The sequence below is a fragment of the Castor canadensis genome, chromosome 16 (assembly GCF_047511655.1).
Source record: "Castor canadensis chromosome 16, mCasCan1.hap1v2, whole genome shotgun sequence".
NCBI classification, from domain to species: domain Eukaryota; kingdom Metazoa; phylum Chordata; class Mammalia; order Rodentia; family Castoridae; genus Castor; species Castor canadensis.
Window position 1 is genome coordinate 74,028,578 of NC_133401.1, and position 17,337 is coordinate 74,045,914.

General features: G+C 47.9%; 1 protein-coding gene across 2 annotated transcripts in view; it reads right to left on the minus strand.

Annotated features, from left to right (window-relative positions):
- Window positions 1–2,054: 2,054 nt before the first annotated feature.
- The window catches only part of Adam19 (ADAM metallopeptidase domain 19), an 82,594-nt gene continuing 67,311 nt past the window's right edge, over window positions 2,055–17,337 (minus strand). For both annotated transcript variants that reach the window (XM_020179206.2, XM_020179207.2), the window contains exons 14-23: window positions 16,308–16,503; window positions 14,334–14,442; window positions 13,920–14,136; window positions 13,055–13,132; window positions 12,856–12,964; window positions 11,893–12,037; window positions 10,933–11,017; window positions 10,147–10,371; window positions 6,190–6,342; window positions 2,055–5,467 (exon numbers count right to left, since the gene is read on the minus strand). In XM_020179206.2, coding sequence (XP_020034795.2) covers window positions 5,414–5,467; window positions 6,190–6,342; window positions 10,147–10,371; window positions 10,933–11,017; window positions 11,893–12,037; window positions 12,856–12,964; window positions 13,055–13,132; window positions 13,920–14,136; window positions 14,334–14,442; window positions 16,308–16,503 — 1,371 coding nt within the window. In that variant the 3' untranslated portion in view covers window positions 2,055–5,413. The remainder of the gene's footprint in view (window positions 5,468–6,189; window positions 6,343–10,146; window positions 10,372–10,932; window positions 11,018–11,892; window positions 12,038–12,855; window positions 12,965–13,054; window positions 13,133–13,919; window positions 14,137–14,333; window positions 14,443–16,307; window positions 16,504–17,337) is intronic.

The window sequence follows — 17,337 nt, forward strand, 5'->3', positions numbered from 1 at the left end:
AGATAATCAACTCCTATAGAGAAAAGTCTTCTTTTGGCTCATAGTTTGGGAGGTTCCAGTCCATTATTTTGGGCCTGATGCAGTGCATCATGGTAGGAGCATGTGGCAAAACAAAACCTGTCACCTCATGGCTGGGAAGCAAAGAGAGAATGAGAAAGAGGCTGGGGTCCATGGGCCCTTTGGGGGCACCCTAAATGGCAGCCCCACTAGGCCCCACATCTAAAAACTGTCACCACCTAACAGTAGCAACCTCCCTGGAGACCAAGCCTCCAATATATAAGTCATTGGAGGACATTTAAGATCCAAACTATAGCAGCATCATTCCTGTTTGTGTATGAAGAGAGGCTCTTAGGGTTCTGGAATTTATGTAGGTTCACACAGCTTGTAAGTGGCAGAACTAGGACTTGAACCCAAGGTCTGTCTAGCCAGACTTTCTGCATTATACTACTGACTGACAAGTGACTATCAACCCCAAGACTGGCCAAGAAAGTGGACAGGGTAGCCAGTTAAGCAAGCAGAGGTGTTGAGGTGGACACTCATTTCATAAGCAGGCATGTTAGTAGTGAAAGGATTTGTGTTTAGATGTTTTTAATGTCCTTAGGCAACCTCATAACCATGAGAGGCTAGAAGGATATAATCATATATCAAGTACCTTCTCTCAGAAGAACCCTCTCCCAGGCCTTCTGTGAAGATTAAATGAGGCAATCCATATTTAAAAAAAAAAAAAGGAGCAAGCAGCTGGGCGTGGTGGCACAACTAATTGGGAGGCAGGAGGATCATGAGTTTGATGCCAGCCGAGACAGAGTTAGCAAGATCTTAGCTCAAAAAAAAAAAAAAGGCTGGGGATGTAGCTTAGTGGTAGTGTGCTTGCCTAGCAAGTGCAAGACCCTGGGTTCGCTTTCTAGTACCACAAAAGAGAAAGGGAAGGAGGGAGGGAAAGAAAGAAAAGCTGCAGGCAGAGCTAAGGCCTCAGGAAACACTGTCTCCTCTCATATTACCCCTATTTCATCTCTTAGAGAACCTGCAAATTGAGCTGGAGATTGAATGAGAGAATGAGGGCCAATCCTTTTGTGAACTGAGAAGCACTACTGGGTATGAGCTGTTATTACACTTGGCCCGGCCCTCCTGCCCTGCCTTGGGCAAGACTCCCCCTTTCTTTAAGGTATAAATCCTAGCAGTAAGATGAGGAGGTAAACAGAAGACTTCAACTTTCTTCTAAAAGCAATAGTGGGGGCTGGGAGTGGTGGCTCACACCTGTGATCTCAGCTACCTGGGAGGTAGAGATCAGGAGGATCACAGTTTTGAGGACAGCCTGGGCAAAAAAAAAAAATTAACAAGATCTCATCTCAAAAAACAAGCCAGGGACAGGGGATCACAACTGTAATCCCAACTACACAAGAGGGAGGAGGATTGTCTGAGGCCAGCCCAGATAAAAAGCACAGGACTTTATCTGAAAAATAACTAAAGCAAAAAGGGCTTGGGGCGTGGCTCAAGTGGTAGAGCACCTGCCTAGCAAGCACAAGGTGCCCAGTACCACCAAAAGTATAAGTAGGTAGGTAGATAGATGATAGATAGATAGAAAGAGATAGACAGACAGATAGATAGATAGATACAGACAATAGTGTAGAAGAAAGGTACCAGAATCTCTGTAGAAGAAAGGTACTAGAATCTCAAGATCACTATTTTTTTTAAATATATTTTTTTCTTTTTTTGATGGAACTGGAGTTTGAACTCAGGGCTTCAGGCTTGCAAAGCAGGCACTCTACCACTTGAGCTACCTCTAGTCCAAGATCACTCAGATTTTTAATGATGCAAGACCCAATTAAACTAGACCAGTTTCTGCCCAGTGCAATGCAAACAGCCCCCTCTAGTGGCCGTGGCAAACCCAGGGCTTTGCTGTGGCTCAAGGTCTACTTCTACCCCTTGAGGGCTGGACGGCTGGTCACTGTAGGGCCTCTTTCTTAGGAATCTACATCTCAATAATCCCATGGGGTACAAGTAGTAGAACATTAAAAACACACACACAAAAAAAAGAGATGCCAAACCTGATAACATTTCAAATAACAATCAATTCATTTTAATTAAATACAAACAAGGGGGAAAAAAAAGGCACCATGGCCATTCAAGTATTTTGCATAGATGTACAAATATTGTAAACAATATAGGTGGATGAGAGGGAAGATGTGTTTTCCGTGAGCAATCTTCCAAATAAACAGAAAATTCACATTGCCCTGAATGCCAGACACATCGTACACACAGTGGGTGGCACGAGAGGATGATGAGAGGGTGACTTTGAGGGTGTTTGGCTTGGATTCTGCAGAACCTCCCCCTAGCAGGCTTCCTTAGGGAAGGGGGCATCGGCTCCCTGGACTGGCTTGGGGATCCAGCAGAGCAGTTACACAGGTACTTAACAAAATCACTACCTTTAGAACTGGTTCCCAATATGTAAAACACAAGTCTTGCATACCCTCTGTCCAATGAGAACAAAGTAGGTCTGGCCTAGTTTGACTTTATTTAAAAGGATTATCGCAAGCTGGCCAAGGGCTACTGCAGTAGAGGAGTGGGGATTGTAATACAAGGGACACTCGGACCATAAAATCTGCAGTTTCTTGGAGCAGGGGCTGAAGAGGGCTTTTGTTTTATGGGTGGAAGTCAACAGGCTGAAAGGAACTGACAGCAAGCAGGTAGTTGCAACTTGGGGGTGAGGGCCAGGCGTAACCTCTTGCAGAGATGGAGGGAGGCATGCAGCCTTCCTGAGGTTTGCATTTCAGAGCTGGCTCCAGGCTTCTAAAACTGGCAGGAGGCGAATTTAGCTTCTAAAAAGATTTCCATCCTTTCCTAACTGAGCAGAGTGTTTGTGGACTGCACAGAACCAACTCAGGTTAGCTTCCCTCTTCTCCGCCAGACCCGGGCTTTGACCTACCCCCAGCCTCAGCTAGCACACAGCCCCTCCCCAAAGTGTCAGAGCCATCTTCTATACAGTTACTTCCAGTTTGGCCTGGGCTTTGGGATGCACCACATTTGGGCTAGGCTGGCCTAGTCTATCTCAAAAGACCCTTCCTCTCCCTGTGGCAAAACTCATTCTCTATTTTTCAATAATCCTTTAGAATAAAGTCTCTCCTCTTAAGTCCAGATGTACTTGTATGTGATATCACACAACCACATACTGGGTGGACGAGGGGACGCCAAATGGGCACGCCTCCCTCCAGCCACCTCCTGGCCAACAGAAAAGGACCCTGTTTAGCTCCCTAAACAGAGTTAGGAGTGAGATGGTAAACAGAACCGGCTGCCAAGATTCTCTGTCAAACTTGAAAAATTCTGCCAGCTTCCAGTTCACATTATAATTTTATGGGATGAAGGTGGTATTAAAATAATGAGGGGAAAAAAAAAAAAGCAAGGAAACAGTAACCAGGTCTCTTTCCCATATGGGTCTAAGGACAGTGTATTTCAGGTTCAAGAGCCTCACTTAGTCACCATGGCTGTGGCACTAACACTCAGTGCTGCCTGATTCCTGATGTGAAGGAGAAGGGCCGCCCAAGCCAAGGAACATCTAGGAGGTATGGGGTTGGGCTTATACACAGTTTGCTTGTTTGTTTGGGGTGGTGGCACCACCTTTTCTGAGACCCAGTTTCCAGCACGGAGCATTTGGTACATTGTTTTCATGGAGGGCTAACCCCTGCTGGAATCAGGCAGCAAGGAGGTCGGGGACGGACATGGGGGCAAGGAAGGCCCATGCCAGGGGGACCTGACCAGAACAGGACAGCCCCCCTGTGGGAGAGAAATGCAGTGTCCTGAGGTCTTTCACCTCACCTATACTCCATGCTTGTCGCCAGGTGTGCATGCCACATTTCTTACTTATCTACAAACCCAAGAGCATCAGCCCAGCACCTACTGTGTGCAGAGAACTAGAAAGAGGCCTTGGGTTGGAGGACGGGGACTCGAAAGTTCAGCCTCCTCCATGCCTTGAGGTTTCCAAGAGCAACCATGTGCTCCCTGCAGGAGGTGGGGAGGCCCCAGGAGGAGTGGACGTTACAGAGTCCCCCAGCACCTTTCTGGGGGTAAGAGACAGTCTTTCAGAGACCATCTCCAGCTACTTTGTAAAATTCATCCTGTCTAGCAAAGCACCACACAGCCCTCCTTCTGGGCTGCAGGCAGGGCAGGATCTGTCAGAATCTGGTCCCCCAACTGCTCAGAGCTCTTTTTGGGAGGGTCAGGTAAGGGCAGTGACCAGCCAGAGAGAACAAAAGGAAGCGGACAGATGGGAGGCTGACTAGGGGTCCAGCTCAGCCTGTTTCACTAGCCTTTGATGGCTATCTTCTCTAGGGGCCTCTGACAGCTCCCTTGCTTAGAAGAAAAAGGCCACAGTCCTACCTCAAGCCAGCCAGCAGATGGCGAAGGACAGGCTGCACCCACTTTTCAATAGCTGGGCTTCCTTGGACATCGTTCGCTTCACCATCTCTGGGGGATGTCACTAGATGTAGGTCATGGAGTAAGGAGAAACATCGTCACTCTGCCAAGGCCACAAAACACAAAGACAGACAAAGCCAGGACTCCATGACCACACCCCATGAGGCAGGACCAGAAAGTCAGGACTGCTGAGGGTCCACCCCAAAGCACCATGGGCTAGAGAGGATGGGAAGGGATGGAGAAGATACAGCACAGAGCACTGGGAGAGCACAGGAGAGAACACAAAACTGAGAATTCCCGAGAATTACCAAACTTTGGCATTGGCTCAGAGGAGGCACATTCTGGGGCTCCCCCTGCTGTCTACACTGCCTACAAATAGTACCTGTCTGAGTCAGAGCGACCCGTGTGATAAAGGGATGCAGGGGGGAGGGGCAGGGCTTGTCACATGCAGTCATATAACCAGGAGTGTCACCTTGACCAGGTCCTGGACAGGGACAGGCTGGTTTGACCCTTTTTTTTTAATCCCTAAAAGCTAAAATGGATGGGGGAGGGTCAGTCTCTGCCCAGCCTGGACCTCAGAGGGAGACAAGGATGGAAGCTCCATGGGCACCCCCAAGGCAGAACCTGGATGGATGGCTTCTTCAAGCCCAGCCCTGGCTAGAACAGCCCAGCAGGCTCACCACCAAGACAGTCTTGACCACGTCCATCAGCACCTCTGGGCTGGAGGCTGATAGAGAAGCTGCCACCTGTCCCCTTCTGTGCTCCCCGTCCTACCCAGGCTGTATATTGCACAAAACAACATGTAGAAGCCATTGGATAACTGTCCCTCTGGACCTCTGAGGAAGCCAGGGAGACACCAAGTCAAGAAGGGAGATTCTGGAGATGTGGTTCCTGGAGGGCAGAAGGAGCTCTGAGGTGGCTGCACAGGCTTCCTCTGGATCCCATGACCATGGGTCCTCCATGCCATCAAGAGTCCTCCAAGAAATCGAGAAGCTTCTAGACAGGTCTAGATCTTGGAGTTAGCCATCCCCCCAGCCCTCTGTGGTCTGTACTGAGGAAACTGGAAAGAAAGAGAAGGGAGGGAGAAAGACGTCAGTCAGTTCCACACTTGCTGGGATCACTGTGGAGCTGTCCTCCGGTTTTCTATGGCCAGGCAGGACAGATACATCATCTGCAGAAGTCTGTCTCTGTGGTAGCTCCCCTGGGCCACCAACCTTGTAGTGAGAGGTGTCTGGAGTGCCCTTACTGAAAACTGACGTGTATGTCTCCCTCCTTCCTCCCTTCACCCCAAAGCCACAGGGAATCCTCGCACTTCTTAGGGCCTCATGGGAATTTGGGGTGTCAGTCAGATTCCTTCCTCACCTCGCCCCTTTATCGCAACTCTCAGGACTACACTGAGAACATGTCAGCCACAGAGTAGAAGTAGGGAGAGGGGCCTGTTGCACACAGCCTACCGTAGGCCAGGCTGTGTGTGTAAAGTGACTGCCTTGACTTTCCCACCAACTCTACACGGGACCAGTCATTGCTGTTTCTTATGCCGTTTTACAGACAAGGAGCTCAAGGTCACTCAGCTGGTCAGGCTGGAGGCCACCAGAGCTCTGGCCTCTGAGTGCCATCTTCACAGGAAGCCCAAACACCCTCTCACTAAGGCAAGGGACCCTCAAGTAGGCACTAAGAAATGCTAAGGTTTTTTTTTCTGTAGTGCAGCCCAGACAAGAAGCATAAATTGGTTCATTTTCTTAACCACCCCCTGGTGCCCTCCAGTACCTCTTGTGAACTTACCTTTGGAGTAGGTAATGGCAGAGGCCAGGGCTGCTGGGGACCAGCAGCAGGGGGCTGCAGCACAGAGACACCGCCTGGTCTGGGGGGTATCCTGCGGCCTGGCACTGGGTTTGCTGGGAGTGCCTTCTGGGGTGGCCGGGGCCTGGAGAAGTCCTGAGAAGGGAAGAAGTCTCACTCGAGGGGCCCGCTGGAAAGAAATACTGCTAAAATCTTATGGCTCAAAACCAGATGAATAAAGGCACACATCATTTGGTCCCTTGTATTATTTACTTATTTACTTTTGGCGGGGAGGGCAGTACTGGGCTTTGAACTCAGGGCTGAGCACTTGCTAGATAGGCACTCTACCATTTAAGCCACATCCCCAACCCTTTTCTGCTCTAGTCATTTTCCAGGTAGTGTCTCAAGTTTTTGCCCAAGGCCAGCCTTAGACTCAGATCCTCCTACCTATGGCTTCCTGAGGAGCTGGGATTACAGGCATGAACCGCCATGCCTGGCTTATTAACTGAGATGTGATTTCGTTAACTTTTTGCATGAACTGGGCTTGAACCGAGATCTCCCCTGTCCCCAACCTTGCCTCCTGAGTAGGTGGGATAATAGTATGTGATCCCATTCAAAAAGGAATTGTGTGTCTACAATATGTTTACATGCCTTTTTGGAAAAGAAAATAAAAAACTTAAAAAATAAATCAAATGAGAAATGATCATTCTGTGATCTGAACATTTTAAGTCTGACAGTCCCTGTTAGAGGACTGTTGGCATGGTGCACAAAGATGAAGTTGCAAAGACATTCTCTGCTATATTGGTTAGGAAGCCAAAAACCCACAAATGACCCTAATCTCCATTGGTAGAGAAAGAGGGTGACGCAGCTGGTGTGGAGAAATGTTTAAGAGCTGAAGTATAAGCTGCAGACTGTGTTTATATAAAATAAGTCACCATAAGGCCAGCCTGTGGCTCCCACCTGTCATCCCAGTTACTCAGGAGGCAGTGATCAGGAGGATTGTAGATGGAGGCCAGCCTGGGCAAAAAAATTAATGAGATCCCATCACAACAAAAAACAAGCCAGGGCATGGTGGCACACATCTGTAAGCCCAGCTACAAGGGATGCATAGATAGAAGGATGATGATTTGAGATCAGCCCCAGAGAAGAACACAAGACTCTTCTAAAAAATAATCTAAAAGCAAAAGGAGCTGAGAGTGTAACTCAAGTGGTAGAGTACTTGCCTAGCTAGTGCAAGGTCCTGAGTTCAAATCCCAGTATCACCAAGAAAACAAATAAATAAATTTAAAAATGCACTGCCATGCCCCCTACCTGACCTAACATGTAAGTAAACACAAAACAGAAGGGAAATAGACCAGACTGATAAAAGAGTACACCAGGATGGGGGTGCCGGTGCAAGGGTGGGCCAGGTGAACGTTCGGTTTCTTTTTAGCAAGAGCATGTGTGTACTACCTGGGTAAAAAAAAAGGAAAATTTCAAAAAAGAAGAGACTAGACATTTTTCATATGGGTTGTCAGTGGGTGTCACTGCACGTTAATATCCCCCTTACAATTTTGTCTCCTTCTCAACAAGGCTTTTCCCTGATTTGAAATCAGTACAACCCCCACCTCCATGGGTCACCTCATGCAGCTAGGTGAGAGCCAGATTCAAGTCCTAACTCTTCCACTCAGACTGTGGTCTCGGGCAAGTCCCTTTGACCCTATGAAACTCAGCAACTCAGTGAAAAGCTCAGCATGGCTCTGAGCAGGGAGGTGGCTGTCACCACAGCTTCCCTGTGAGCAGCTGCCTCCCCTGCCAGCCATTGGAGAAACCCCTACCTGTGCCCAGGTCCAAGAGAAACTGTGCTTGCTGTCTGTGTGGTGGTGACACCTACCACTGCCGGGCGACCTCTCACCCAGCCAGGGAGAGTGACAGCACTAGCATTTCTCCCACCCGGCTGATTCCTCCTGTCCCTGACACCCCCTGACCTAGTGCTCAGTGGCTCTGTGCCTCAGGATGACACGAGGTGAGGCTGACCCCATTCTTTTTTTTTTTTTTTTTTTTTGCAGTACTGGGGGACACTTGCTAGGCAGGAATTTTATCACTTGAGCCACTTTACCTTTTTGCATTGGTTATTTCTGAGATAAGGGCTTGCTTTATACCCAGGCTAGCCTAGACCTGGATCTGTCTATTTGTACTTCCATAGCACAGCTAGGATGACAGGCTTGAACCATATAGCATAGCCACTGGTTGAGATGGGGTCTTGCAAACTCCTTGCCCAGGCTGGCCTTGAACTGCAATCCTTCGGATATCTCTGCCTCCCTAGTAGCTAGAATTATGAATTTGCACCATCGTGCCCAGCCTGGTCCTAAGTTCTTTGAACAAGTCTCCAGTGTAGGATTTTAGAAACAATGGTCTGGATGGACGGCCCCCTCCTCTGGTACCTGTTTGCCTTCCCCTCCCTGTCTCCACAGGTTGCTTTCTTCCTTCTTTTGCCTTTTCTCTTCTCTCTGTTATTGGCTGAACTGTGCACATCCCCTTCAGAACAATTCATATGCTGACTGTGACCTCAGAATGTGACCATATTTAGAGATCACGTCTTTAAAGAGATGGTTAAGTGAAAAGGAGGCTCTAATCCAATCTGGTGTCCTTATAAGAAGAGGAAATTTGTCAGGTGTGGTGGTGCACACTTGTGATCCCAGCACTAGGGAGGGTGAGGCAGGAGCACCGGGAGTTCAAGGCCGGCCTGGGCTACATAGTGAAATCTCAAAAAAAAAGAGGAAATTTGGACACACGGAGACACAAGGGATGCACAAGGACTAAGGAAGGGCCATGTGAGGACACAGGAGAAGACAGCATCTGCCAGCAAGAAAGGGGGCGTCAGGAGAAATCAACCCTGCCAGCACCTTGATCTTGGACTTCCAGCCTCCAGACTGAGAAGTTTCCAGGTGTGTTGCTTTGTTATGGCAGCCCTAGCAACTAACATGCATCCGTCTCCACCCCTCATCCCTGCTTTCTCCCCTTTCTCCCCCCTTCTCTCTCCTACTCAATCTTTTCTACACATCTCTGCCTCACACAGAGGAACAGAAAAGCAGCAATTTTGTAGTAGAAGACCAGACTTCATGCCCTCAACTCTGCTCCATATCCCAGGGACCCTCTAAGCCTGCAGCCAACCCCATGGTCTTTAGGATCAGGGCAGCCAGCCCTGGGGACCATGCCCAAGAGAAATAGTCATCTGAGGGGTGGCACCCAAGACATATAGCCCAGTTCCAGAAGCCATCATGCCTAGCCACCCCACCAAGAATACCCATGTCTACACTGGGGAACTGTGGAACTCCTCTCAGACAAAGCGTAGACATGCCAGGAGCACAAGCTGCTGGGCAGTGGCTCTGCATCCGTGAGCACTAGTGGTGAGGGTGATCACAGACCCCACTCTCACCTCCAGAGGTCACACCCTTTGCAGTGGCCCTTGCATGAGCAAGGCCTCGCTCAGTAAGACCTTCCAACTAGTGGATATGTGGACAGTGCAAGTTGAAAGGCTAGGTGCTATGATGACAGAGGTATAAGGCACTTATACCCTCAGACTTTGGAGGGTCAGAGAAGGCACTTGGTAGACATTCATCTAATGTCCCATCTGAGGGTCACAGGCACTGACCAGGCAAAGGGCAGAGGCTGTGGGTCAGGAAAACAGCATCTGCAAGGGTGTGGAGGTGATTATAGCTTGGGGAACAGAAAGAAGTTAATTTCCACCTTGGGGTGGAAGGTGGGCAGAGGCTTGTCATAAATAAGGCAACAGGAAGGAAATGGTCTATGGTTCCCCACACTCACTGCTCTAGCCCTCTGTGAGCCCGATTCACCCGAATGCAGAAAAACCTGTCAGCTTCAACAAGACAAGCCCAACTTCCCAGCCTCCAGCATTACCTACTGCAGGTGGCCTCTATGGCAACAGCCCCAGCCCAGGCTTGCTGAGAACTCACTTACCTGGGAGAGGAGGCAATTTGGTGCAGGGGGCACAGGCCGGCTTGGGGGAGGCCTTCTAGACGACTCCTTTCTTTCAACTTGTGCCCCAAGCCCTGGGGAGTTCCTAGCTACTCTGTTCAGATGTGGTGGTACCGGTGCAGGTGGTGACCCGCCATGCAGATAGGCTGGAGGGGGCCTGGGAGGAGGCTGGGAGGGCTTCCGTAGGATTTCAGGGGTGTTGGTTACCTGTATGCACAAGACAAGGGACACCTAAGACAGGAATCTTCAATCCACTTAAAAACTCAGGGTACCCTGAGTATCTCATTGAGATGACCAGAGCCAGAGGACAGCACTGACACAGAGAGCTGCTAACACCCCTAGGATCCCAGAGGTCAGATGCAACCTTTACAGTTATTAGGGAGCCAGGCGTGGTAGTGCATAGCTATAATCTCAGCTATACTGGAGGTCACAGGTAGGAGGATCACAGTCTGAGACTAGCCGGGGCCAAATTACCAGACCCTATCTAAAAAGCAAACTAAAAACAAATTAACTGAGAGCTTGGCTCAAGTGATAGAGCCCTTGCTTAGCAAGCATGAGGCCCTGAGTTCAAATTCCAGTACTACCAAAAGATTTTTTAGAAATTACAAGTCATTAGGAGACATCAGAACCAAAGGATATGTTTTTCAAACCAACAAAAGGGCTTTTGTTACCAATCCCACATGGGTCCATACAGGCTTTGAGGAAAACCTAACAGTATCATGAGGAATAAAGGAAGAGTGGTTAAGTTCAAGGATGCAAAGCCCTCACCTTTCGCTTGCCCTGGGGCGTCTGCAACTTGAAAGTTGGGTTGGCATGTCCAGTTCCACTGTTCTGGGATACCCTGAAGGGACAACTGGAAAAAAAAAATAGTGGGAGATATTCAGCAAAGGACAGTGACTGAGTCCCTCTGCTCCAAGCACAGCTGGCCAACTGGTAAACCTTCACACATCTAGTCTAGAGGAAGTGAGGTTGGTTCTTAAACCCTGTGTGTGGTCAGTGAAGAACTTCCCAGGAAAGAGGTGGTTTTTCACAAAGCAGAGCTTTCTCAACACCTTCTCTTTACCTCCTGAAGAACTCTTCCCAGCCCCTGATGCAAGGAGACACAAGGATGTCACCAGCCATCAACTAACCCCCTCAGACATGGGTCCAGAGACACCTGGGATTTAAAATCCCTTCCAGAACAATTATAATGCAAGAGGGGACTCAGAGAATATTCCCACCTTCAACATCCAAGGGAATGAATTACTTGGGGAAAAAAAGTTAAGACATCTTCATGGGCTGGCATCTAGCCCCCTACAACTAACTTGGGACAGTCATTCCTTCTCTGTCGCCTCGGTTCTTTAAAATGAGGACCAATCAATTCGATGAAGGATGACAAATAGATTTCATTTCATATTTCAACTTGAATTGGTTGCGGGTACTCTGCTGAGAAGAAGTTGGAAGTAATGACCAGGCTCAGTAGAGACTACTTATAGTTAGGGTCTGCCATGGTTCACGCAGCATGACGAGGGGAGGACGGCATTCACCTTCCCTGAATTAGACCCACCACCACTCCCTCTCACTGGGTACTGCAGATGGAGAGCTTTATGATCCAAAACTGAACCCCCAAAAGGGCTGGTGGAGTGGCTAAAGCAGTAGAGCACCTGCCTAGCAAGCTTGAGGCTCTGAGTTCAAATCCCAGTACCCCCTAAAGTGGATCCCCAAGTCCTTCATAGCACCCTGTCCTACCTGAACTGTTGCCTCAGCTTGGAGGGGAGGGCTGAGGGCTTCAGCTGGCCCAGTTTATTGTTCTGCTTACAGCAATAGAACCCCAGAAAAAGGACTGCCAGCACGAAGAGGGCTGAAAACACCCCGGCCACCACAGGACCAATACCTTCAAGAAACAGAACCCAAAGGAGAGATTTAGAAGGTGTTTGGGCTACACAAAACAATGTATTCCCGATTTTTTTTCAGACACGCGATGTGCATTTAATTTGTATTACTTATTTTTGTTTACAAATTATGATAAAAATCACCCATTATCTCCTAATGGAACATGACTGATGCAGCTTAAAGAGTCAGGTCAATTTGTTTTGCCCAGATGCTATAATATGAAACTCCCACAGCTATTTCTGTTAATCTGAAAAGATTCTCTTTTCAGGCAATCAGTGCAAGCTCTATTACCACTGGTTTTCAGCTCATCATTTTAACTCATCATTTTCCTGGATTCAACAAACACTAAACCCTAGGAGAGACAGACAGAGTTAAGCCTAGAACTCTGACCCTCAATCCACAATTTCACATTTGATTCAAAACAGCCTCAGTCTTCAGAATTGTACATTTAAATGTACAGAGTATATTCACAGCAATGAAACCCAACTTTCATCTGTTTTATATCTTGAGGTTTCTTCCTTGAAAGATCTTTAAAAAGTACTTTGCTATTATTAAAACAAAAAAGTTAGAAACCATAGGGCTAGAATTTCTCAGATTTCCACAAAAAAAAAAAAAAAAAACAAACTTTTCTGTGCCTGGCACCCAATCTTAACCTTTGTTCACCCCTTCCCATGTGGCCTCTCTATGTCTCTTCCCTCCTCTGCAAAATCCAGAGAATGAAATAGACTTGAGGTGGACACACTGCAACATGCCACCTGTCCCCGTGGTGCCACCCCTCTCCCAAAGCCAGGAGGAGGTCACAAGCAGTCCAGCACTCACTGTTGGGGGGCGTGGGTCCACTGTCTATGCTGCCCCCTGGGCCTGGAGTGTTACAGAAGGGTGGCGCCCAGCCCGGGAAGCAGTGGCAGTTCTTGTTGTTGTTACACACCTAGAGGGCGGGGCAGGCAGAAGCGTCAGCACCCTGGAGAGCTCTGGCCTCCCACCCTGCCTCATGGAGCCCAGAAACCAGACCACCTACCCCGTGGCCATTGCACTTGTTTCCACAGCCTTCAGTTTCAAAGAAGGAAGTGTTCCTGCACTGGCCCTCGAAGCAAATCTGCAGGGAGGAACAAGCACAGTTGTCAGTCCCCAGCAGGGACACCATCGGGAATTAGACGGGAGCACTGAGAACATCGGGGAGCCCCAAAAGCAGCCCTTTATGTTACTTCTTACAGTGGGAAACAAAAGTCTAAGACACAAGGGTAGGACAGTAGCTAACTATATTCTGCTGGTACCTTCATGATTATGGAGGACCTGATAAATATACCATCAAAATACTGCGTTCAACAATTTGAAGGACATGTGTCATATTATACATTACTATTATTCTTTTTTGAGGTACTAGGGCTTGAACTCAGGACCTACACCTTAAGCCACTTCACCAGCCCTTCTTTTGTAATGGGGTTTTTTCAAGATAGGGTCTCGTAAACTATTTGCCCAGGCTGGCTTCGAACCGTGATCCTCCTGATCTCTGCCTCCTGAGTAGGTAGGATTACAGGTGTGAGCCACTAGTGCCTGGCCCATGTTCTTTATACTCTTATTATCATAATTAACTCTGAGATAGTTAATATTATTTTCCTTGGACTTCTCTGACTCTTGGTCCACTTTTACTTCCTATGATAACTAATGCTAAGGATGAAAATGGTAACAGTGGGTGCTTCAAAGCGATGACCTTGCTTAATCCTTAGTTTGTAGGTGGCAATCCATTGTTATCTTTCTACTGCTTTTATAAAAGAAGCCAGTGGGGCTGGGATTTGAGTCCAGCGTCCCCCTCTACAGCTCACACTTCTCAATCTCTCCTCCCTGCAGCCCAGCTGCTGAGTGAGGCTAGGGTAAGAACTCACATGGTTGTCACCGCACTTGGTTCCAGTCAATACCAGGCCTGGGTCCAGCATGTCACCCTCCTCCTCCTCGTCATCATCAGCACGTCGGTAGACATGGGTGCCCCGGCACTGGATCTGCCTCCCATTCATGATGATGGTGGTATCAATGGGTACCGCGTTGGACTCCAGGGGCCGGGCCTGGGAGCTCTGACACTGTATCTTCCCACATTTGGCATCTCTGGGACAGAAGATGAAATCAGAGCCTGGGGAAGAACTTGGGTACTGCAAAGCTTCGTCTTTCTTGGCCAAGACAGCAGGTGTGGGTGGGGTGGGACAAATGTCAGGGGCAATGAGTGTGCTCTGGGGACCCACTAGGAGAGACCCTATAAAAACTCAGACAAAGGGAAGGCAACAGGGTTGGCCCTTGGTCTTCACCTTGTGTCGCACTTCCTGTGTTTACCATTCATGTCCTTCCCACAGTTTCCAAAGATATCTCCTGCCACATTCACCTTCTCGAAGCAGAGGTCAGGGGCAGGCCGGGCTCCTAGGTGCGAGAAACAACAGTTGTTGGTACACTAGCCTGTCAGACACCCCCAGAGCAAAGCTGGCCTTCGACAAAATCATGAAGAATGTTTTAGGGGAGGGATACTCAGGTCTTCTTCTTGTACCCCTGTAAGGTTATTGTACCCCATATTCTCATCAAGACTAATTGAGAGAAAATGTTTTAAATTCCTTTCTTTCTTTTTTTTTTTTTTTGCAGTACTAGGTTTTGAACTCAGGACCTCATGTATGCTAAGCAGGTGCTCTACCACTACAGCCACACCTCCAGTCCTTCATTTTTATACCTTATTGAGGATTTATATCTGCAAGGATTTCCATGCTAAGCTTGCTTGGTAATGAAGTGCTATCTTATTTCAGGACTTTAAAAAATAATACATGCACAAAACTTTAAAGATATAAACATTGCCTTTGGAAATTTTTCCTCATATCCATCCAGTTCCTACTCCCCTATCACCTAGAAAAGCAACAACTATGAACAGTGTGTTTTTCTAGAAGCAACTGTATCACTATCTTATGTATCTCTTAGATACACTTCCCAGTGCATGTTCTAGAAATATGTATCCAATGAAGAGTGGAAGCACATTCTAGACATTGTTCTGCACCTTGCATTTTTATTTTATTTATTTAGGAGATGGGTTATTGTAGGAGATGGCTTTATTCACCATAAAGAGCTGCCTCCTTTAACCTAACCATACAGTATTCCACTCTATGGATTTACCAGAATTAATTTATGTCCCTACTAAGGACATAGAGGCCACTGCTGCTATGACTGACAACAGTACTACTGGGCACCAATAGTTTACGCCTGTTATCCTAGCTACTTGGAAGGCTGAGATGGGGAGGATGGTGGTTCAAGGCTAGCCTGGGTAAATAGTTCTTGAGCCTCCATCTCAAGCAATAGCTGGGTGCAGGGGTGCATGCCTGCCATCCCAAGCTACTAAGGAGCCTGAGAGCATGAGGATCACAGTTCCAGACCAGCCTGGGCAAAGAAGTTTGTGAGAACCCATCTCAACATAGAAAAGCTAGGCTTGGTACAGTGCGCCTGTCATCCCAGCTACCAACTAAGGCAGGAAGTATAAGATAGGAGAATTGCGGTTCAGGCTGGCCTGGGCAAAAAGTGAGAATGCATCTTTAACCAGAGCACAAAGGGTTGGAGGCATGAGTTAAGTGGTAGATCATCCGGCTAGCAAGTGTGAAGCTAGCCATTCAAACACCAGTACCTCCAAAAACCAAAACAACACAAAAAACAATAGTGCAGTAAGCATCTTTGAAGATACACTTTCACATACATACGCAAGTACAGGGTAGGCTACATTTCTAAGAAGCGGAATTGTTGAGTACAACAGGTGCATTTAAATATCTGATATCTCCAAACTGCTTTCCAGAGGGATGGGCCTGTCTGCTTCCTCAGACCTCTGCTAAGTCGTATTATGGTGGTGGTTATTATTATAGTATTATTATAATAGTAATTTCAGTCTTTGCAATCGAACACATGAAAAATCTCACCTCCTAAGAGTAATAATTTGCTTTTCCCTAAAATGACTGAGGTTAACCATCTTTCAGTGCTTGAGGACCATTTTCATTTGCCTTTCCGGTTCCATCACCTGCTTGTTTTTTCCCTTTGCGTTGCTGTCCACTTGCTCTCTCTGAGAGCTACAAGTACCAAGGGTCTGGGGAGAATGCCACCACTGTCTCTCCCTGATGTCTGCCCTGAGTTGAGGGGATGACAGGTGGTTTCTGTAGGTGGTCTGGAGCCAAAAGGTTAAGGAACCCCAAGAGGGTGGCAGGGAAGGCTGGCTCAGAAGTGGGGGCGCAGAGGAGGACCATGTCCCCCAGGCGAGTCCTTACCAGGTCCCCACAGCTGCTGGCACTGCTCCTGGTAGGTGAGACACATGCCATTATAGCAGTAGGCCTGGCCACCCTCGCAGGGGGTGCCATCCATCTGGTAGAAGTTGGTGGGGCAGAAGGGAGACTTGCCCGTGCAGAACTCTGGGAGGTCACACTGTCGTGCCTGTGGGCGGCACAGGGTGCCAGGAGCCAGCAGCTGAGTTGAGGAATGAGAGGAAAAAGAGAGTCAATTTCCTCCCTGCCCTCCCAGCCAAGGGCTCATCAGCATCACTCTTGTGGAAAAGAATTTTTCACTGCCATTATGCCATCATGTGACCCCATTAGATGAAGCCAGCAACAGCTGCTAATGTGAGAAGAGTGACAGTTTTCAGTGTATTTTCACAAATGCTAACGCACTTCCTCTTCACAGCCGTCTTGAGAATTTACTGTTTCCTATGTGCTGTAGCAGTTACAGCTACCTTTATGCACTTAAGAGTTCAATACCAGTATGACTTCATGTAGTTTTCATGATAGTCCTACATAACAGAATTATCACTATTTTTATGATGATGCAGTTTGAGACTTAAAGAGATTAAACAATGTTTCCAGAGTCTCACCTTAAGGCTGCAAAGGAGAAAGGCCAACTGACATACACACATGGTGCGCACACACACACACACACACACACACACACACACAAGCACCTGTAACATCTTTGAATTTACAAAGCTCTTCAACAATAAGACATTCTCATTACTGAGCCAGGCCCTGGGCTGAGAATATTACTTACACCTATCTCTTAGGACCCTCACAAAATCCATGGGATAAGTATTGCTACTTGCTCTACTCTGTCAATTAAAAGCATACCATGGGCAAACTGAGTCTCCCCTCAGTCTTACAGCCTCCCTGGGTGGTCAGTGCTCCTAATACTCTTTCTAGTTTACAGATACAGAACACACAGCCAGGGCTTGAAGTCAAGGTCTCAGACCCCAGGGAAACCTTTATGAAACTCAAACTGAAATCCTAGAACTCAGCGGAAGGTCACACTCAA